The 22695-nt window shown below is 41.5% G+C and overlaps 1 protein-coding gene across 4 annotated transcripts in view; it reads left to right on the forward strand.

Moving 5' to 3' along the window:
* Positions 1-22408, forward strand: part of LOC103369474 (microtubule-actin cross-linking factor 1-like) — a 207424-nt gene extending 185016 nt beyond the window's left edge. For 3 of the 4 annotated variants that reach the window (XM_008298196.1, XM_008298197.1, XM_008298199.1), the window contains exons 14-36: positions 277-431; positions 2170-2473; positions 3310-3438; positions 3524-3601; positions 4405-4566; positions 4759-4863; positions 6141-6236; positions 6437-6562; positions 11594-11746; positions 12736-12747; positions 15141-15295; positions 16083-16209; positions 16358-16541; positions 16803-16969; positions 18222-18400; positions 18496-18634; positions 18725-18918; positions 19987-20146; positions 20573-20656; positions 21021-21128; positions 21247-21345; positions 21507-21629; positions 22286-22408. In XM_008298196.1, the coding sequence (XP_008296418.1) occupies positions 277-431; positions 2170-2473; positions 3310-3438; positions 3524-3601; positions 4405-4566; positions 4759-4863; positions 6141-6236; positions 6437-6562; positions 11594-11746; positions 12736-12747; positions 15141-15295; positions 16083-16209; positions 16358-16541; positions 16803-16969; positions 18222-18400; positions 18496-18634; positions 18725-18918; positions 19987-20146; positions 20573-20656; positions 21021-21128; positions 21247-21345; positions 21507-21629; positions 22286-22381 (3135 nt within the window). In that variant the 3' untranslated portion in view covers positions 22382-22408. The remainder of the gene's footprint in view (positions 1-276; positions 432-2169; positions 2474-3309; positions 3439-3523; positions 3602-4404; positions 4567-4758; positions 4864-6140; positions 6237-6436; positions 6563-11593; positions 11747-12735; positions 12748-15140; positions 15296-16082; positions 16210-16357; positions 16542-16802; positions 16970-18221; positions 18401-18495; positions 18635-18724; positions 18919-19986; positions 20147-20572; positions 20657-21020; positions 21129-21246; positions 21346-21506; positions 21630-22285) is intronic. The other variant, XM_008298198.1, reaches the window with a different exon arrangement.
* Positions 22409-22695: the final 287 nt, after the last annotated feature.

The raw sequence follows: 22695 nt of genomic DNA on the forward strand, positions 1-22695 counted from the left end.
ATGTTAGTTTTTGTTCCAGTTTCTGTTTTTTCAACGTCTAACTGCTGCTTTGTGTCCTCATTTTGATGTATTTGTTTCTGCTACATTAATCCCCCTAGTTTTTGCTGCTGCCTGCTTTATTCACAAAGCCTACTCCAGTTTCACCGCACTGTTTGCTGAATCTGCGCCCGGGGAAACACTAAACCTCAGGACAACATCATCCTCCATAATAACACATAAGCAAGCAAATAAACAAAACAAAACCCCCGCCAAACTCGTCTTTCCTCTGATGTGCAGGACATGTCTCGAGTGGAGAGCGGCGAGGCGGTGCAGTGTGAGAAAGAACTGGCCTGTTACCTGCAGGACTGCGAGTCTCTGATCAGACAACTCAACCAGGAGCTCAAAGTCCTCCGAGACGAGAAGTACTACCAGGTGGAGCAGCTGGTGTTCAGGTGAGTCAGGAGGGAAAGTGTGGTGGCGCTGGGGAAGCTTCTGCAGAGGGGCGTGTTTGTTTTTCTCACAGAAAGTACATGTGTGGATGTAGCTTAGCCTGAGTGAAGGGTTTGTTGAAGTAGTCACCGTATAAATAAATAGACAGTTTAATAACTAGCAATACAAACAGCTCATTATGCTTTATTGTAGGTCAACAGTTGGCATCGTGTTTTTCCATTAAACCCCGTTATTATCTGCTGCTGGTGTTGACAGACTGTATAAAGGTGCTCTGATATGAATCAGTGGCGTCGCAGAATGATGGAGAGCGTGGCGTCTCATCAGCATGCTGCTCCATTAGTTTTGGACCGCCGCTATGAAACTTAATGAAACAGCCATTTTGAAAGATTGCCATTTTGTGCTGGCCTTTAATGCAACGATAATCTGCACTGGAACAGGAACCCACTTTTCAAGATAATTAAATGTTCCAGGAAATTTGCCCCTCCAACCTCACAGTTAGCCTTTTAATTCTGCTGTAATTTAAACCTCCAGGACGGTTATTAAAACGGTAAGTCGGTCGATTTAAAGGTCTCGTATTCTGCCGCTGTTTGGCAAATTAAGGAAAATGCATCAAATTTTCAGCTCATAGTACGACAAAGATGATTAATTTCACTGTGACTTCAGCTTTAAATGAACCTGAGCTGCTGCTGTCAACACCCCCTTCAGGAAGAAAACTCTCTGTGGTTGGCACATGAATGAGTGTGTGACAGCAAGACTTTCTTTCACTTGTAACTTTCTCTTTGAGCAATCATTTTACAGAGAAATATCTTTGAATTCACCCCACAGCCGTTGTTTTAAACTCGTGTTTGTTGAGTTTGTCAGACGATGTTATAAAATCAGTAGTTTAGCTGCAGAGTAACGACTGGGACATGGCTCTGAAGTTACTGCTGGTTAACATTTCAGTCGCTGTTTCATACTCATTCTGTTGTCTGACAACAAAAACAGAAAACTATGTAAAGGAGAACAGCTTTATTGGGAATTCAGCTGTATAGAAATAAAGTTTATGTGAGCACAGAGAACAGGAGAGGAGCTAATAGAAGTAAACAACATGAAAACACAGAAGCCAGTTTTTGTTTATGAGTTTTAAATTAAAGTTTCCACCATCACTGAATGTTCGTCAGTGTTATAGTTTCCAGAGTTTTGACTTGTTGCCATACAAATAAAGCTGATGTTAGCCTCACAACATGCTAACGCTAAGGATTTTCCTTTTGTTGTGATGCATCTCCATCAACAATAAAAGTAATCCACTGACTTTTCAGTACCTCAGATGCTGGGAGTGCATGATTACTCTTGTGTTCACTCTTGCAGCCAAAATTTGGTGAGTTTTGATGGAGACATTTTAGCAGGAGCATCTATACAAAATAAATAAACTGGTGGACTGGGAGGTGGCTGCTCATTGTGGAGCTGGAAGCAGTGAGGGAGTTATACAAAGTTTGAGCGGTATGGTTATTAGTTCCTCAGTTTCTACGTAGAAAATGGAGAAAATTCTTACTGGTGTGTAAAGCTGGGAGACTACAGACTTAAAGTAAACGTCTTCATATCTTAGCAGCTTTAGTTTTACACCTATAAGTTTATAGCAACCACAAAACACAATGTGAACAGATTTTTACCATATGGGACCTTTAAAAATGTGCATGACTTTATAGCAGGAAGATCAGTGCTGGTAGAAGGTAGCTAACTGTGTTTTTGTCTGATCCACAGAGTGTCCTGCCTTCAGGAGGAGCTGGTCTCCCTCCGGCTGCAGTGCTCCAGCGTCTACAGAAAAGGCCACTTCTCTCAGTCTCTGGGCAGCACACTGACCGATCACAGCACCCAGAGGTCCACCGACAGCGGCCTGTCGCTGGGACAGACGTTGCTGGGAGCTGTGGGAGCTGTGGGAGCCGTCGGGGCTGCGCTCCTGCGGCGGCCAATGGCTCGCTCGCAGCTGGTGGCCATGTCGTCATCAGAGGACGAAGGAAGCCTGAGGTTCATCTACGAGCTGCTGGGATGGGTGGAGGAGACACAGGTCAGTGCCTGTCATTTAAATACAGGCTAAAACTTGTTTTTTTTATAGATTACTGTGCCGATTACATTCTCAAATTTAACAATAAAATGTCTCAGCATCCTCTAATGTCTTGGTTTTTTTTAAGCAATTGTCCAAACCCAAAGATATTCAGTTTGTGATTGAAAAAAATATATGTGGAAAAGCTGGAAATCCACATTGAGAAGATTTAGCTTTTGATTTGTCTAAATATTTAATGTGAAGTCATGAAGTGGTTCTTACCTTAATAGGAATCAATGCAGAGCAAGAACACAACGGGAGTATTGACATTATTTATGATGTGTTCGAGGACAAGTTTATGCAAAAAGGGAAAGTTGGATTGTGTCCATTACAAATAAATAATCATCATTTGTCTGTTCGGTCGACTGGGAAGAGGAGGACACACCCCAGTCTTTAGAGTCTATGAAGTCTTGTTTTCTATTTTGTAATGCTTTTTATTTTGTTTTTATTTATTCTAATGTGCTTATTTAAAGTATTTATTATCGCCTTTTGTTCAGATTGTGTCTTGCAGAAGTCCATTTAGGTTCTTGCCTTATACAAAAATCTTAAAATTAAGGAAGAACACAATAGGAAAGTGCAATCAGGGGGAAATGAAATAAATTTAACCTGTTTGTTAGAAAACATGAAGCAGCAGCAGATTAATTAGCGATAATATTTCGTTTACAGCTTGAAAACAACACATTCGACTGAAACTGAGTCCTAAAAACATTACTTATGAATCAAAAAGGAGTTTCAGTTGGATAAAAACAGATAATCTTTTATTTATTGAGCCCGATGTTCGTCTTTTTGTGTGTTTGTAGGAGCTGTTGGAGCGGGCTGAGTGGGGCGCAGACCTGCCTTCAGTAGAAAACAACCTCAAAGAGCACAACAGCATCCACACTGCAGTGGAGGAGCTGATGAGCGGCCTGCAGGAGGCTCAGAGCTACGAGGTACATGCATCACTTCATTAGAAACACGGAGATCTTTCTGCTGAGAGCTGCTGTTTGTGATGAAGCTTTACTTTCTCTCCTTCAGGCTAAAGTCACTCCCAACTTCAAGAGCAGTTACTGTGAAACCCTGGCCAAGCTGGAGCACCAGTACTGCAAGCTACGGGTCGGTCTGAGCTCAGGAACCGTGTGTCTTTATGCTCCTTTGTTTCCCAGTTCACCCCTTTTCCCTCAGTTAATCCCATTACAGTGTGACTGAGCTATCATGCAAATGAAACCAATGTGCATCTGCTCTCTTCTGCTACTGTCCCTAAATGTACCCCCTTTGTGTCTTTTTATTTCTTTGTCTGCTCTCTGTGCGACTGCTGTCTCATACTATGTGCGTCTCCAGTAAACATGGATCAGATATTTACCCTCTGGGTTCTACAAATTTTGAAGGATGTGCATGTAGAAGATGCACTTAGAAATGATCGGTTTGAGTGTTAATGTCCACATGAGCCTTAAAGAAATGGATATAAGGAAATGTATAGAAGAACAAATAAAGCACTCTATTTTGAGGGAGAAAGCTTATTTTATTGGAAGTACATGATATATGATCCAAAAGGTATAAGTATGTATTTAAGTAGCTTTTTGAGAATGCTGCATGCTTTCTTTGATATGCTTCACGCTGGACATTGGTGCCTCTTAAATGGTTATTTTATATTGTTATTATAAGAAATCAACTATAAAATGTCCATAGTTTACATTCAGAGGACATTTCTGTTTCTGTGTTTTTTTTTAGGAACGTTTACATCCACAGTGTTTGTTTTCATTATTCACAATCTCTGTAAATGCACTAAAACCAGCAGAACAATAACCAGGAAGTGACCAGAGAATAACAGGATGCGTTGTTTTGTCTTTTTATTTCTCTCTGCGCTGCTGATCAGCATGACGATAGTGTTTGTTTGTTTATTTGTGTGGTTGCCGTAGGAACATTCGTCATGGCGCCTGCGGAGCCTGGAGAGCCTGCACGCGTTCGTGTCGCACTGCACTGAGGAGCTGATCTGGCTCAACGAGAGGGAGGAGGAGGAGATCGCCTTCGACTGGAGCGACAGCAACACCAACATGAACGCCAAGAGAGAATTATACAGCGTGAGTGGAGGAAGTGGACCGAGCAGATGCACCGGTGGCTTATTCTGTCACAAAACACAAACTACACACCTCTGATGTTTCACAACACAACAGATTTCCACGTATATCAGAGTATTGTTTACACGCACCCAAACACCGGTACATGCACCCCGTCCTGTCGCCATCTTCATCCTCTTGCTGTTGTGTTTTCAGGAGATGAGGTTGGAGCTGGATGAGAAGCGAGATGTGATGAGGTCTCTGCAGGAAACAGCCAGCCGACTGTGTCAGGAGAACCATCCAGCCAAACAGACGGTGGAGGTGAACGCTCAGATTTATTCAGTTGACCTTTAAACATGTCGGGTTTTGTCTCAAACCAGTGCTCCTTGATTCACTTTGCATTTCATGATATTTAGTTTTGCTGGGTTTTTAAAATATCCAGAGATGCAGAGAGCTTCTTGTCTGAGTAACTGTGTGCATCTAATAGAAACATTTAGTGAAACCTACTTAATGTAAAACACATCAATGCCAACATTTGGAAGTTGGGATTTTTTTCTTCGTGTCTGATGTTGATGCTGTTTGTCCTCCATCACTGCTCAGTTGAAAATTGTCCGCATATTTTAATAATCAGCGAGGTGACATTCTGTATATTTATGTCAACATGAGTGTTCTACTACTGAGACTGTGGACCCACAAAAAAAATGATTTGATGGAAAATGTATTTAGATTTTAATAAACCAACAATCAGACTTTTATTTTGAAATGCAACAGTATTGAGAAGACATTTAAAAATATGAGTAGGGAAACAGCAGCCGTATTACCGTAATGTATGTAATGCACATTTTGGAGCAGCATATTAATAAAGTTAATGGAAACAGCAAACTTTAAAAACATATCATCTAAATGTATCTACAAAGCTGATTTTTGATGTTTTTGCTAAACATTTAATATGCTTCTGGGGAGATGAAGACATGTTAGAATGAGTTCTGACGTAGCAAACAGTTACCTCACATGACAGATGAGCTGTTTCTTTTTTCTTTCATCTCCAAACAGCTTGAAACGTGTCTGATACCAGCTGACATGAAAGAATAATTACGACTTTCTCACTTTCTACAATAATTCTCTTGAAAACAATTCCTATTGAATCTATTTTCCTCTCGAAGATAAACAAAACTTTGCTTGTGCCTTCCTTAATATTCTTTTTTTAGCAGCTTCTTCTACTCTGTTTATTAAAGCCATGTAGCCTATAGTGCCACCTTCTGATTAAACTACTCAGCCAAGTTTATTTACTCCAAAGCAGAACATTTAAAAAAAAAAAAAATTCTGTTTGCTTAAAAAGGGTATGTAAACAAGCCGAATATTGTCAACATTTCTGTTGATTTAAGCCTTTGTTTAGTCGTAGCTCCTTGAACCTTGGTGTCCAGTATCATGAATTTGTCTGAATAAAGCCACGAGGAACATTAATGTAAAAGTGAACTATGTCTGAATGACATTAAGACAAATATGTGAAGCCAGCAATGTAACATATCTCATGTCTGAATATTATTATATGTAATTATATAAATGTGGCGTCTCACAAACTGTCTGTATGTTTTCAGGCTTACAGTGCAGCTCTGCAGACTCAGTGGCAGTGGGTGGACCAGCTGTGTGTCTGCGTCGAGCAACATCTCAAAGACAACACTGCATACTTCCAGGTGACACTGACACTCCTGTAAAGTTTGTACTACTTTTATTTTAATTATACGCCTGTTTCTGACTCAGTAAGTGAATGCCACCCATCCATTAACCTGAGATTTTTAATAGTCTTTTTGTAGATGACTTGGAGAAAAATAACAAAAGTATGTTCGCTGTCGTCTTCACATTCTTCTAAAATGTTGCCTCCATCTTTTCTCAGTTCATGAGTGACGCCCGGGACTGTGAGTCATATCTCCGCCAGCTCCAGGAAACCATCAAGAGACAGTACACCTGCGACAAGAACAGCAGACTGAGCAAACTGGAAGACCTGCTGCAGGACTCCATGGTATGTGTGCTTCTGTTTTCTGTCTCAGACGAAGACGTTGATGTTGTTCTTTGCCCTCTATGGGGCAACTCTGGCAAGAAGCGGTTCACAAATTCTCTCCATCTAAACATATATGCTGACTATATTACAGCATCTTTTTATTCATGTTAACGCTCAGATGAATCTGAAGGTGTTTTACTTTACATACAGAGGTTAGAAGGGCGAGCCATTGATTTTGGTGGCGCCATCATATTGACAGACAATAGTCGTCTCCATTTTAGCACAGTCAGACCTTTAAATCCTTCTCTCAAGGTATGGGATTTGTATGTACATATATATATATATAAATAAATTCCACTACTAGTTTATATTTTTATAAGTGAAATATCCAAAATTGAGCTCTTCTCTCCAACTCATTATCTGTAACAAGTCACAAGCAAAACATGAAATCCAAGTTGTGATCAGAACGGTCAGAAACTGCGCCTATAAGATTAAAAACTGACCTCATGCAGCGATACTCTGCTCCCAGCGCTCCTGCAACAGTTTAGCACTGTCCTGTTGAGTAAACATGTCAAACACCGTCTGCAGTAAATCTTCTATACTGTCAAAACGGCCGCCCTTCAGCTTGAATTCTACTTTGAGGAAGAGGAAGAAGACGCAGGGAGCCGAATCTAACAAGTAGGGCAGGTGTAAAGCTACAATTGTGTTGTTGTGGACAACAATCCAATGCATAGTCTCCATGCTGTGAGCAGCTGCACAGCACTTCAGGTCATAATGTTCTCCCTCAGACACCTCAGGACTTGAAGGTAAAACTCTGCTTTGACAATCTGAGTCTGGGGGAATAATTCCATGTGAATGTTGAAGAGAACAACATGAATTCTTCTGGGACCTGCAGCTCTTACACTGTAAGAATTGCAGGGTTGTTGTTTTTTTCTGGTGGAAGCTGCAGACCCTCCTCTGGTCACCAGTGATGATCCTCCACATGAAGGTTGGATCATCCAGCTGCTGACTGACACAGAATGTGATGTTCGCTCCAGAAAACACAAAAACATCTGTAGCACAGGTTCTGATGTTGGTAGCACAGTGTCACACAGTCTTCTTACTTGTGACAGCTACTGGGTACCTGGATACACCTGTGTAATGGACCCAGTCAGCCATCAGACAGTTCCACTGCTCATTCAACAAGCTTCTTTGTACGTTTAGATGGAAATGATTGCGTAACACACGAGTTATGGGCCTTGTTTGTGGCTTTTTCCTCTGATCCTCTGGAAACAACAGGCTTTATGTCTTTCTCCCCCAGGACTCATTCAGAGGCAGTCAAAGGGTCGGTTTTATGTTGTTTGTTGCCCACATTATCGTCGACATGTGGCTTAATTTCATGGGTTTTCATGTTGGTATGTTTCCTTGGGGGTGATCATTTGATTTGATTTGCATGCACAGACTGTGTTTTTATCTTCTCTTTCTATCTGGAGTGTCAGAACAAGAGACTAATATGTACGCAAATGTTAGGGAAACAATAACACCCCCTGTGAGTCGTTAGGACCCACATAAATATACTCAGATAAATGATGACTACACAGATTACACGAGTGAAACACAAACCTTCTAGACTCCCATGTGTTGCACCCATGTGACTGTAGCGTGCAGCTCCGACGCTCTCTGAACTTTTCTAATGAGACGTGTAGGGTAATGTATGTTTATCACAGCTCGCTGGGTGTTTCTTCATGTTTGTGTGCACCATCCACACCTAAACATCACACGTTCAGTATACTCCTGGACTTCAACAGGATAGCACGTCTGTTTCTGACCTTCCACCGGAGCAGCAGCAGCAGCCGAGGTGCTAACAAACCAGCGTCCTCCCGACTGTAGCGCTCGGCCTCAGGCAGCTGCAATGACGGGGTGAAGTCATCTGTTAGAGTTCCTTCGCTGAATCATCCCCCCTGTGGCACATTTACCAGGCTGTCATCTTCACGCCTACTTCACACACACATATCTACGCAAACACACACACGTATACACACCTCCGACTCGGAGCAGATGGCAGAGTTAATGTGGTCTCGGCTCCACAGGCCGAAGCAGCCAAAATATCCTCCCAGTAAAAAGGTGTGTTTGAGAGTCACAAACAGATGCTGTCCTTCTCAGAGGCCTGTGTGTACTCGGCGTTGTTGTATGTGTAACGTTACGTTCACATGCCATCCACTGTGTGTTCGTCGGGCGGCGTGTGTGTGAAGTTGTTTCCAGCTGCAGTTAATGAAGTTTCCAGTTGTTTCATGTCTGGCTGGGAGAGGCTCCGAATGCCACAACAGAAAACACACCGCTGAACCTGAACCGAGCCTTTTGTTGGACTCTGATAATAGCTGAGAAAATGATGTTTAATCACCTTATTCACCGCATTCAAAACAAAGATAAGTGTTGAGCAGTGGCTGTTTGATCAGACCTCACCCTCCTCTTTGATTTATGTCTTTGTCCGCTTGGACTGCGACCAGTTTCTTTGTGTACTGATGTTTAATAACTTCTTCACATGTGGTTAGAATTCATAAACGCTTGCTGAATCTGCAGAAAGAGAAATCATATCTTTGTGATTTATTTGCTACATGGACACTAAATGCAGTGGTTAGCTCGACACACCTAAAAAACATCCACACCGTTAAAAGTGAATCTTGTCTTCACCAGTTTTTAATTAATCATTTTGACAAATTGCTGTTATTTGACAGAATTTCCAAGTTTTATTAAATTGGGGGGAAAAAAATATTCATTTACATGTTGACCCTAAAAAAACAGGCCAAACTGCAAATATTGTCCACATAAAGACATCGCCTTTTGCAAATGTGAATTTATTGTTTTACAACATTTGACTGTAAATGACACTTTTATAGATATTTGCTGATGCCATGATTTAAAATCACTTTTTTGTTTTTTACAGTTTTTTTTTACTGTATATAAATCAGCAAAAATATTTTGTACACATATTTGCCATTATTAAATGGAAAAATATGTTTCTAAATCACTTTTTTAACTGTTATTTTATAGCTTTACCCTGTTTTATCACATACAATATCTGATAAAACCACAAAAAAAATATTAATCTGCAGGCTTAAATTGTGTCATAATGTCTGTATTAAAAATGTTTATTTTAACAAATAGTAATTTGTTCTTTTAGTATGTGCAACTATAAAATCACAGTTTTTCTGTATTTAAATCAGCTAAATATATCTTTATTTTTGCTGTTTTAGCAGTTTTTCAATGTTTCAATATTTCAGTTTTTTAAAACATATTTCTTCTGGCTCCCTTCCTGCCAGATTTGAACAGTTTTTCTTTTTCTTTTTTTCACACTGCCGGACTTTTTCGTAAAGCAGGGCCTCTCTTATAATCTAATTGCTGTTATGGAATTCTTTGTTGTGGTAATAATGAATTAGAATTCCTCATGTGGCCACATTTTAATTCATGTGAGCATAAATTGTGTTGACTTGTTGTGGTGCCATCTCCGTGTGAAATTCGTCTCGTCAGTGAAATGTACAAAGTTAATCACGCAGCGCCACCTTCAGCCTCCTTCTGTCCGTCTCCGCCTGTATCCGACTCTCTGTCCATTTATCTCCTTCTTTCTGAACCTCCATCTGTCCTCCTGTTGTGTCCCTACAATGAATCCTTAATGACTCCGTCTGCTCGGGGCCAGACTCCGATGAAATGTAATTCTACCTGTCAGGGTGAAGAGCACCTCGGTTAAATGTTTAATGGTTGGTGGCCAAGAAAACACAAGCAGCTGAGTCAGGAAACACTCTGTCCACATTTGACAGGCTAACAGGCTAGTTATATACCACAGGCATAGAAAAGATTACCTCCACGTTAAAAAGTGGTCACACCTATTAGTAACAGCCAGCAGGGGGCGACTCTTATAATCTGTGAGAAAATGACCCTAATTCTCACTTGATTTGTTGCCTCAGCAAACATTTTACTCATCACTTTATGGTTTCAATTGCTAGTTTAGAGACTTTTTGAATACAACATGATGGGTTTTTTGGTAAATTTCCATTTAGAGGGAAATGGACGATAAAGTTTGGTATAATTTCGATGAGACTTCTTAAAGCTTCAGAACCAATGGGTGATGTCCACCTTTTACATACGCTTTATGATTTCAGGCTTTAACTCGGAACTGCTGACCAAATGCAGTTTAGCTGAAATAATAACTTAAAGAAAGATCTGCAGTAATAAGTATGTTCACATTGTTGGTTTTCTGTGGCGCCACCATGAGGTTGATGTTTGTAATTTATGAGTGAAAAGCCTATTATTTTTTTTTTTCCTTTTGCTAGATTGTTATATAAATTGTTACCGTCTTTTATACCCTGTTGGGGAAAGTTGCCATGACTCGTATTACCTTAAGTAAGAAAACAAACATGGTCATTGGTCAGTTGAGTATTGTATACAATATAGAGAAGAGTTTATCATTGCAGTGACACAAACTCTTTTCTTTGGGCTTTCTATAAAAATGGTTATGAGTTTAAACCTTGTGGTCCAGCTTTCCATGCCATATAGACCTCTAAGTCCTACATTCCTTCTGCAGAACAGCTTCCTACAAATGAGATCCGAAGAAGGAGAACGACACAAAAAGCTCCACCCTTCAAGTTGACAGAATTGGTGCTTTAGGTTTGTTATAGGTTGCTGCACTGCGGTTTCAAGGTGGAAATTCTTAACCGTGGAGATTAATTTACTCCTGATGTGTCTGACAGGATGAGATAAGATAAACTTTATTTATCGCTCACAAGGGAAATTTACATGTTACAGCAGCTGGATAAAAATGAGGCATGGAAGAAGCAAGACAAGAAATACTAAAGTACAGTCAGGCTAAAAATAAAGATCTAGGAATGATAGAGAAAAGACCTGGTGGAAGCATGTGGCATGTAAATGTATTGTGTAGCATAATAAAAAGAAAACCCATGTAGACATGTTATGGCCATAAAAAACTCAATTCCCACTGGATGGGTTCTCAGCTTGGTACACGTGACCAACTGGAGCTTGAAGTGATTGACAGTTTGAACGATTTTGTGCTTCCTGCAGGAGGAGAAGGAGCAGCTGATCGAGTACCGCAGCACGGTGGCGAGCCTGGTGGGCCGGGCCAAGACGGTGGTGCAGCTCCGCCCTCGCAGCGCCGACTTCAGCCTGGCAGCCACGACGCCCATCAGAGCCATCTGCGACTACCGGCAGATCGAGGTACAGCACCACCACAGACCCATGAGCACGTGTGTCCCGCGCATGTCGGCAAATAAAACCCAGAAAATCTGAGATAAGAGAAAAATGAGCCAGCCATGCTTTAAATATGTGTACATATATATATATATATTGTGTTTCAACCCTCACCACCAGCCGCCTCCTCCCTGCCCTGCACTTCCTCACCAAGCCCCTCCACTTGGTAACTGTTCTATTTTAGCCCTTTCTTCTTCCACGCCGTGAAACTTAGTTTGTTTCAGTTTTAAATCGATGAAAAAGCCTCTCCTCAGTCGCTCCTTTCCTCAGCCTCGGTGGTCCGCGATGATGAATCGACTACAGCAGTGGATTTCTTTTCTTGGCAAGTTAGCTGGCAAGTAGCAGCAGTCAATTTGGAAGCTGACTAAGCATAATGATTGCGGTCCAGAATGTACAATAGATGATTCTTTTCCTTTGTTCTCTTAAGAAAAAGTCCAGAAACAGTGAAAAGATACTCGGAAGTAAAGATTGGTGTGCGGAGGACTGAGGCTGCACATCCAGCTGACTCTCTCAGGCCCAGCTGCCGCCTCCTCAGGGAGTCTAAAAGCCAATCAATTATACATCTGTCCCATCCTCGGAGTTAAAACACCAGCAGCCTGGCATGGACACACAGCTGCCCTCTAATGCTGCTATATTTAGTGCGCTGGGTCAGTTTGCTCATCAAAGCGTAGTGAATGTGAGGGCTTGTATCCAGGTGAAGCAGGAAGGTGGTTTGGACACTCGCCTCATCGCAAAAAAAAAGAAAAGGAGTTAAAATATAGATGAAATCTGCCTCAGAGCTGAAAGTTACACTGAAACGTAGCAGTGCTGATTTTCACCAAACTCAACAGTAATCTTTCTCTCCTTCACTTTCCTGTGTCTTCTCCTGTCTCTCCAAACCCTCCTTACCTTTTCTCCCCTCTCACTCCCTCGTCTTCCTCGTTCTCTTCCCTCCCTCTCGTCTGTCGGCTGGCAAGACAAACGTTCAGGTATAGCTGCCTATATTCTCCCTCTCTCACCTCTGATTCTTACACTGCACACACTGTACTGCCGCGGTTGCCGCTTTCTTATCAGCTGATTTCAGGTTTTGTAATTGGCGTTACAATGGAAGGTGCAGCCAATCTGATTCCTGCCCTGATAGATTTCTTGGAATGAGATGAGTTGGGAAATTGTGTATGAATTAGTTCTGAGTACGATACATTTATTGGATTTTCCACCCTGAAGCAAAAGTCAGAAATGGAAAATGGAGTTTAATTGTTCTGTCTGCAAATAGAGTTTGGTTTCGTCTGTTTATTTTGTATTTTTACCGACAGACAAATCACGTTTTGTGTTTTAAATGTGCAAAGTGTCTTACTGACACCAGAGAGCACCATTCTGAGGACAGTAACCCCTTTCAGACATGTACACACATCTTTATTTAAACATACAAAATGTGATAACATGAGATTGGACTGTACATCAAGTGATGCATGATACAAAATAATGTGCTAATAAGCAAAAATAAATAAATCAAGACTAACAGCAGCCTCATCAAACTGTCCTAATACATTTCTGATTTCCTAACACTAATAATTCTGTCCATGTGTGAGGATGATCTAACTACTACTAATAATGAACATCCTGACAGCTGTGGCGGAGCTCCAACGTGACGACCACAGCTGTACAACTAATGATTTAACTGCAGCTGATAAACTGATGAAATATAGGTGAAGAATACACAGTGTGATAAACCAGAGCTGTACAGTTTGTAGAAGATATCCAAATACGATTTTACTGACAAATATCAGTTTGATTTGTGTTTTTTATTTTTTTAAACCAAGCTTCAGTTCAGTATTCACTCTGTTATAGATTTAAAACGTATAATGCAGTGTTAATACATGAGATACCATCAAAAACGTCACACAGAGACGACGGCATGTCATTTAAATCCTGAGTCAGACATGCTGCATAATCTATAAATTGCAGCCTTTGCTAATTGCATTGTTTAATATTGTGATTTGAAGTTGATTTAGTTCACATCTACTCTTTCTCCATGTCGAGAATTATTTCAAAACTAATAAATTAGGTCACTGCTGTGCTCTTTTCTGAGATGCACACATGGATCCTGCTGCTTTCTGATGCTGCAGATGTTTAATAAACTCAGAGGAAATAATCCTCAACAGCTGGAGGCGACAAACTAAACTTCAACTCCTGTTAGTCAAAACCCAGATTACATCCATTGTTGGTGACTCTCATTTCAGACACAGATAACTGGTGGTCGTGCGCATCCATCCGCTAATTCAACAGCATGAAGTTTAGACTTCTGCTATGTTAAAAGCGATACAGAAATGTCACTAGACGCCAGGACTTGTACAAAAAACGACTAGGCTAGTTTAGTCAGATTTACAGAAGGACGTGCATGTCTGAAAGGGGCTACTGACAGTTTTAAAGCAATAGGGTGCTCTTCAGACACAGTAGATTTAAAACCATTTTGCATCTCTGTGTGTCCGTTTATTCTCCTGTTGCACATCTCGATAGTTTTGCACAAACGTGAGGATAAAATCAACCTGCAGCTGCATCATGTTAGTTTCTGGTCTGAGATCAGTTGATGAGGGCGGGTGGCAATCACTGAACTGAACTGATGCGTCCTGCCTCTCAGGCTCATTCAGTCAGTCAGAAAATAGCCAGTTTCAATATACATTTCATGTACTTTACTGTATGTGCACAGCTTTGCATTATTGATGTGTGTGTGTGCAGGGAAGGGGTGAGAGAGGGTGGTGGGTGGGGGAGGCAGTACAGCTCTAGATGTTTCTGTGCAGCTCTAAAACTAAACTCTCCAGCTTCTGAAGCCAAACTCTTTGTTTTTTGTTTTTATAAAATCCTGCGCTGGGTTTCTCGAAGGCTCAGTGGTGTTGAATGAAACCCAGCTCAGGTGTGAGTAACGTTCACTTTGAGTTTGGACAATGTTTGCTGCTTTCACAGTAAAAGCTTCAGCGGTGCAAAGCAGCTTTCACACCACATGGCATCGTTCCTGTCAGCTTCTCTAATATCATGTCATTGTAGGGCTCCTGCTAACCTCATGAAGTCCATGAACGTTTGCATTTTCTGTTGCATTATGAGTTTTTCTTATTATCTTTTCGTTTACATGTTTGTTTGTTTTTTTCCTTCTCTCCTCTCTGACGTCACCTCTCTCGCTTTCTTCTTCCTCCATCCATCCCATCTCCGAACTCATCTTTCTTTTATGACTCCCTGATGTTCAAACCTTCTTCTTGTCTTTCTCTCCTTCTGTCCATCTCATTCGTCATCCTGATCCGTCTCTCCGTTCCTTCCTTCATCCTCCATTTGTGCTCCATCCATCCTTCCCTCGCACCGTCTCTGTTCATCCTCCTCCTCCTCCTCTCAGATCACGATCAGTCGAGGAGAGGAGTGTGTGCTGGAGGACAACTCTCAGCGGACCAAGTGGAAGGTGATCAGTCCGACGGGGAACGAGGCCATGGTTCCCTCGGTGTGTTTCAGCGTCCCTCCTCCCAACCAGGAGGCCATCGACACGGCCGGCAGGTCAGAGACAGACTGAAACCTTAACGTGGACTCTTTAATGAGTGCTGTCGTTGGTAGTAGAGGTCATACTGTGGATGTCTTCTAACAGTGAAAGGCATTTTTATACTTGCAATATGCAGATACCACAGATTTACAGGATTATTGATATTTTTCACACAAAAAAGTGACTTGAATTTGTAGATTTAACTTTGTTTACCAGTAAATAAAACAAGTCTGTTCTTTCAGTATATCTGAACCTTTAGAGACTCTAATCATTTAAAATAAACACATTTATACAAGTTTCTATTTATTTTTCGCTTTTTATTTTTGGTTAATCTTTTAAATAAACATTCAACACATCAAAATAACTTCAAACTAACCTGATTATTAATCCTGATTAAAAGCCTTTAAACCTGTAGTGTGGAACTCTTGTCTCCCCCTTCTGGCAGTGAGAGTAATTACACAAACACTGTTGATTCCTGGTTGTGACGTATGTCAGTCGCTTTCGGTTTTAGAGTGTAATCCTTCCTGTGAATGCTGAGTTTCGTTTTTATCTGGAGCATCAGCAACTTTTTTTGGATGCCTCCCATGTTTTTCCCACATTAACTTCACTGTTCTCCTACTTGCTGCAGCTGCTCAGTATTTTTTGCCACAGTTGAATCATTTGGGAGAAAAGTCGCCACAGACACCAGATTTAAAACTCCTGTTTACAGTGAAATACGCAGAGAGCTGCACTTTAGCTTTACCCTCGATGCTTATGTTTGCTCGGTAATGTCTGGATTCTTATTAATGTTCTTTGTGTTTACAGGACAGAGCAGTTGTACCAGAAGGTCATGTCTCTGTGGCATCAGCTCCACGTCAACATGAAGAGTGTGGTGTCGTGGCATTACCTGCTCAAAGACATCAGGACTGTATCCGGATGGAGCCTGGACACGGTGAGATGATCTGTTTAAATGTGAGGCAGCTGGTACATTAAATGTGAAGTATGTGCGTCATTTTAACGCTGAGAAAGTGATTTATTGTTACTCTCTGTTTTGGTCAACTGTTGTTGCTGATCTCCTTCCTCTCTGCCTCGCCCGTCAGGTTCGTTGTCAGTCTCCGTCAGAGCGACAACACGTCCTGGATCACCTGGAGACCCAGCTGGCCGACTTTCTGTCAGACAGCAAGGAGAGCTCTCTGTTCACGACAGTCGAAAGACGAGAGCTGGAGAAGGACGTTCAGCAGGCCCAGCAGCACTGCCAGGACCTGCTGCTCAACATGGAGACCGGTGAGGCAGATTGGACCAACACATGCGTGCACTCACTGACTTTTAATCCCGAACGCTGTACCTCTGCAGAAATGAATCTGTGTCCAGTGTGTACCAGCATTTTGGCCTGTTAAAATGGTACTCAGAAATAGGCCAGCGCCCTGTCTTGCAGTTTTAGCGATATCTGTTTGACAGCGTAGCAACAAACAGTTGGTCAGAGCGTTACTGTAAAGGTCTAAAATAACCCTCCTCTCTTCCCGTCTTTTTTCTTTCTCCGTTCAGTGGAGAAGGACGAGTCGGTGTCTCGGTCGTACCTGTCCGAGCTGCAGAACGTCACCCTTCGTCTGAACGAGGCCGAGCAGAGGCTGATGAGGGGGATTGAGACTCCGCCCCCCAGCCGGCTGTCAGGTGACAGCACTGACAACGCCGTCCGGATAGCCGAGCAAGAGGTCAGTTTGAGCTCCACCTGCTGGTTGTACAGAACCATAACGCCTTTCATTGAGTTAATATTTACATCAGTTGGTATTTTTGACACATTGCAGTAAATTTTTACGCAGCATTACTTTTTTACATTGTTGTGATGTGTTTCAAGAGCTAAACAATTTTCATGCCTTCATAGTTTTCAGAAAACAATTTCATGCACATATTGATCCTAGATGTCATCATGGATGTTACAACAGTATAATTTAAGTTTACTTTAACAGATGTGAGAGTTTATGCAGATATTTGTGTTTACTTCACTCTTGTAAGTGCAGTTTGAGACAAAAGAGCTATGATGTTATTAAATAAGCTGCATAAGAAAATCGAGGGTTGTATCAGTTTTTTTAGGGAGAGTACATTAAAGTTGGGGTAAGCAATTCCTGAAAAGATTTGCAGATATTAGAAGAGGTAGCCTGCAGCTAAGAATGATCTTGCTGCACTCGTTATGAGTCTGGTACAGGACAGACAAAACACGCTTGGTTCTTGGTGCTTCTGCAAACCAACTACCGTCATCATGGACAGTCTAAGCACGTTGTAGCAAAGATGCTCCTACAATAAAGTGATGGATGAACCTGTTGTAGTGCAGTTTTTGCATGCAGGGAGGTGAGCACTGTAAACAAAATGAATCACTGAATCACTAGAAGGTTGTTGCTTGGAGGCTGTCGATGGTGTTTCCTGCAGCGAAGAAGATTTAGAAGATGGTAACATGCAGACAGTAAAAGAAGAAGACAAAGCTGTGTGAAATTAAAGACTTATACGTGAAGTGTACATCTGGTCGGTCAGACTAGCATTTAGGAGCTACAGTCCTCTTGTTATACCAGCTAAAGTTGGGACAAACTGTACAAACTGCTGCTACCAAAACCCACCCACTACAAAAAAATAAGAGAAAGCAGAGTCTTGAATTCATCCTATCGTCCAAAAAAAGTGTAGAGATTCATAAAACTGTTGTACGAGCATCAACGCTGCCTGTTGCTGTTTGGCTGGTAAAATGTTCGGTCCAAATCACTTGTATTATCCCATTTACAGAGCCAGAGCTTCATCACCGTACATACATACATACAGAACAGAGACACTGAGGCTGACAGAAAGTGTTTTAGATTAGCGTGGCTTATCAACCTTTAATTAACCTGCCTGTCCGTGGTTAAAGCAACAAGCATACCGTTTGGTCACTGATGCCATTTTGCTCTCCTTTTATCTAACTAAAATCCTGTTCTTGTCCAGAAGCTGCAGTCGGAGCTGGACGCTCTGCGCTCCAGTGTCGGTGATGTGTCTCGTCGCTGCGTCAGTTTTTTCGAGGAGAAGCCGACGTCCTCCAGCGTTCCTGCCCTCCGATCTGAGCTCAGCCTGGCTGTGGAGAAGATGGATAAACTGCACAACCTCTCGTCTGTCTACCTCAAAAAGTTAGTGAGCTGCAGGGAGCTGCTCTGTTTGTTGGTTACGTCTGAAATATTCAAGAAGGTTTCACTCACAAAATATGTGCAATTCACCTCTGCAGGCTGAAGACAGTAGACGTCCTGATTCACAGCCTGGATGAAGCAGAAAGTCAAGTCAGGAAGTACGAGAGCAAACTAAGTGAAGAAGACATCGTTCCTGCCGACACAACAGCCATTCAAAACCTCAGAGATCAACTCGGGGTAAAACACACACTGTCAGGTAGAATCCTCTCACATCCAGCTGAAGAAACAAACTCTAACCTTTGGGCTTTCTGTTTGTTCTCCTTGCAGAAGTGGCAGGCGGAGCTCTCTGAGCAGGAGGGCATCTTCCAGTCGCTGCAGGCCGAGGTGGGTCGGGCCAAAGAGGCGGGTTCTCAGCTCAGCAGGCTCCATCCAGACCGAAGCCCCGAGCTGGAGCGCTACCAGGAGAAAGCCAATCAGATGGCGGAGAGGTGGAGCGGAATCAAAAGACAGATGGAGACACGGTGAGCAGCACAGAAACATAGAGGAGTAGAAAATAGATTTGGTGAACAGGAGGAGGATTAATAAGTTTAATTAACTTGGTGAGGAGGAGTGTTGTGAGGTTTCGTAGCTGATTCTGTGCTCTGATTGTTTAGTGAAACGTATCATGACAGAACATGTAGTCGTTTACTGTGTGGCTTCAAAACACTTGAGATTAAATAAACTTCACACATTACAGCAGCTATATACATAACAATAAATAAAGATATAATGAAGACTCTGTAGATCTTATGCATGTACAAATATGATACACACAGTGTGTAGAACTGTACTTAAAGGCTATAAAGAGTAACTTTATAAATGTGTTATTGCAAAGAAAACCAGTGTTTCTTTATAGTACTGCACTTGACGAGCTATAAAGAGAAGAGTGTTACATTATATATGCAGTGTTTAATCATATGTAGTGTTTCCTATTAATTACCGAGGCTGTAGTGCCGTGTCACAGTTTCATAATGAACCAAAATTCAGAAATCTCACACAACACACATATTTAGAGTGCCACTGCTCAGAATAATAACTCTAAACACTCAGAAACTATAGAGTTCTGACAATTTATCATAGTTGATGAAGCTAACAAAGAACAGGACGGTTTTCAAGCAGCACTTTGCCATAGATGTCTTCACCACGACTGGGAGTTTATGCTTTAGCTGTGTACAGTTTTTATCAGGCAGAACTCTGCATAGCAGCATCTCTGCTCTGGTCTAATGAGACCTTGTGGTGATGTTACATAAACTGACTCAGACGTGAACACGACAAGCAACATTTAGGCAAATGTTATACTGAAGTTCAGCTCCATCTACACACTTTATAGCTGATTACAGTCACATGATCACCTCTGTCTGCGTGATCTTCACTGTGGCTGCAGCTACGTGAAGCGAACTTAACTCTCAAACTCTTGCAACAGAAAGAAAGTGGCTCATTTCCCACCACAAAGGTGCACTGAGCTACATGAAATCCAATCTAATTCAGTAGGAAACAGATTTATGTTTGTGTTGTTTATGTTCTAAAAGTCTTTCTCTGTTTCCCTGCAGACGGTCTGATCTGGAAGGTCTGGGCTCGGCACTGCAGCAGTACAGAGACGGACACTCTGCTCTGATTAAATGGATCGAAGAGACGACGGAGAGACAAGAGAACACGCAACCTGGACAGAGTGACAGCAAAGCGCTGTCTGAACAACTGGCCCAGCAGACGGTCAGTAACACAGAGCTCACGGACTTCTGTCTGTAGGTTTATACGTGTAGTAGCAGGATTCAAGAGTTTTTATTCTTCACATGTTCATACAGTAAAAAGCAGTGAAATGCAAAGTGACTGTTTGACAAGGCTGTGCAATGACAACAAAACACGTTCTTTAAGAGTAAGAAAAGTCATAAATAAGGAGGAATGAAGAGATTGTGAAACTCAAGTGCAGGTTACATTATGCAGAAGTTATATTTTAACATTATGCCTGTATTTTAATGTTGGTTTTAGATCTGAAATAATTTGATAAGTGATGGAGATGATAATGCTTTATGTGTATTTTAGATATGTTAAGAGAAAATTTAAAAAGAAAAAAAGAAAAAAAACACACATTGTGATAGAATGACTTTTATAAATTCTGTTTGTTTATTCTGTTTTCAGGCATTAGTAGCTGAGATCGAACAGAACCAGACCAAACTAGACGAGTGCCAGACTCACTCCAAACAGTACTGCACCTCAGTGAAGGTAAGACGCTGCTTCACAAACACTTCTTGTGTATTTAAAGGTCGGAAACCGGGTTTTATCTTTAACAATGTGTGATATTTAAAAAGTGTTTTATATTATCCATTTTTTTGAAATCTTCATCGTATTTGCAACTAAAGCTGCCAGATGAATGTAGTGGAGTAAAGAATGCATTATTTCCCTCTGAAATACAGTCGAGTGAAAGAAGAAATTAGCATAAAATAAAAAATACAAGCATTTCAAAAATCATATTTCCTTCCATCACTTGAGTGTGAAGTTTTCCTTCCTATAATTCTCTCTCTAGCATTCTGTTTAGCATTACAAGTTTATTTCTACATCAAGTTCCTGCATGTTTTTCATTTTTTAGGACTATGAGCTGCAGCTGATGACATACAGAGCCTTTGTAGAGTCGACGCACAAATCGCCTGTCAAGAGGAGGAGGATGCACTCCTCCTCTGACGCCATCACTCAGGAGGTAAACAGATTAGACATATAATCATTACAGTAGTGATTTTTGTTGAAAGCAGTTAAACTCAGTGTTTTGTATTTTCCTGGATGTGGTAAGTGATGTCCACATTTATGTGTCTCGACAGTTTATGGACTTACGCACACGCTACACGGCCTTGGTCACCTTGACAACGCAGCATGTAAAGTACATCAGTGATGCTCTGAGAAGACTGGAGGAAGAAGAGGTGACGCTTCGTTTAACTTCAAACGACTCTTTTGCTTGGCATGATGCTCGTCTATCATTAAACACCAAAGTGTCTCACTGACAGCAGTTTGTGATGAATTTGTCTGCTGTTTCTAATGTGATGTTCTGATCATTTCTGCCTCCAACCTTTGATCTGTGCAGAAAGAGGTGGAGGAGGAGAGGCAGGCCAGGGTGGGTCAGGTGTCGGACCTCCTCGGCTGGGTCAAAGGCCTCCAGGGTCGGACTGGAGGACCCAACGCTGAGTCGTCCCTGGCTGCTCAACAGGTACATCAGCACACTGTTTCTGCTCATATTATTATGAATATTTAAAAGGTGGTGATGTTCAGGGATGGATACCCGATATTAAAAAGACCCTGGAGTTAAATGATTAAAATGCAGAAGATCAAAAGCTTCTGTTATCGGTTCTTCTCTTGGAAAAACTAAGAAATTAGATTTACTATTTATTACTGCTGCATAAACATTGTTTTGCACTTTTTATTTTACCAACTCTATGATGCAGTTTTGCTTTTTCTCGTCCAGGAATAAAAAAAAAAAATCTCTTTTGGAGGGACGGTGCACAAAGCAGAGAGGATTTAATGATTTGGCAGCTGCAGACGAACTCGATCTCGCTTTATTCTCACCATCTCTCAAACTGAATGTTGGTGTTGGCAGCAGTACACAAAGTCCTCACTTCTTTTGTCTTAAGTAAATTTATTATTACTGCACAGTAAAAAGTCCTGCATTCAATTTGTTACCTAACAGTGAAGACTGAAAGCGAGGAAATTAAAAATGAAGCAGTTCTACTTCTGTTTATGTTAGTTTTCCTCTTAAAAAAGAACGAGTAAGAGTAGTGTATAAGTGGAGATCAATAAGCAGCCTCCCTCACTGGTCGCTGTAGGTTGTACTGTATTAATTACATCGATCCTGTGTCTTCTTTAAAGGCCATCAGCGAGCAACTGGCAGCCAAGAAAGATCAGGTGGCCGAAGCTATACGGAGCACGCAGGTCTTCCTTCTGTCCAAACAGGCGGGCAAGTAAGTTAACAACACAAACATGAGCACAAACACATTAACAGGCAACACACACATGACCCGACCTGTTCCATAGAAACCAACATACATCCCACTCAAGGGAGAGAAGAGTGTCTGGTGCCCCCCTACAGAGTTTCTAGTCAGCCTCAGAGGGAAACTACCAGCATTAAAAGGATTGAACTGAGAATGTAAACTGTGTTCTATTGACTTTGCTCCTCATGCAGCGACACAGTGTGTCCTATGAACTCTGGGAAAAAAATCCCAAAAGATCTTCATTCTGGTTTGGGGAAATTGAAGCCATCATTTAAAGTTCTGTCTTTG

Source organism: Stegastes partitus, unplaced genomic scaffold (assembly GCF_000690725.1).
Source record: "Stegastes partitus isolate 25-593 unplaced genomic scaffold, Stegastes_partitus-1.0.2 Scaffold1293, whole genome shotgun sequence".
In the NCBI taxonomy this organism is placed as follows: domain Eukaryota; kingdom Metazoa; phylum Chordata; class Actinopteri; family Pomacentridae; genus Stegastes; species Stegastes partitus.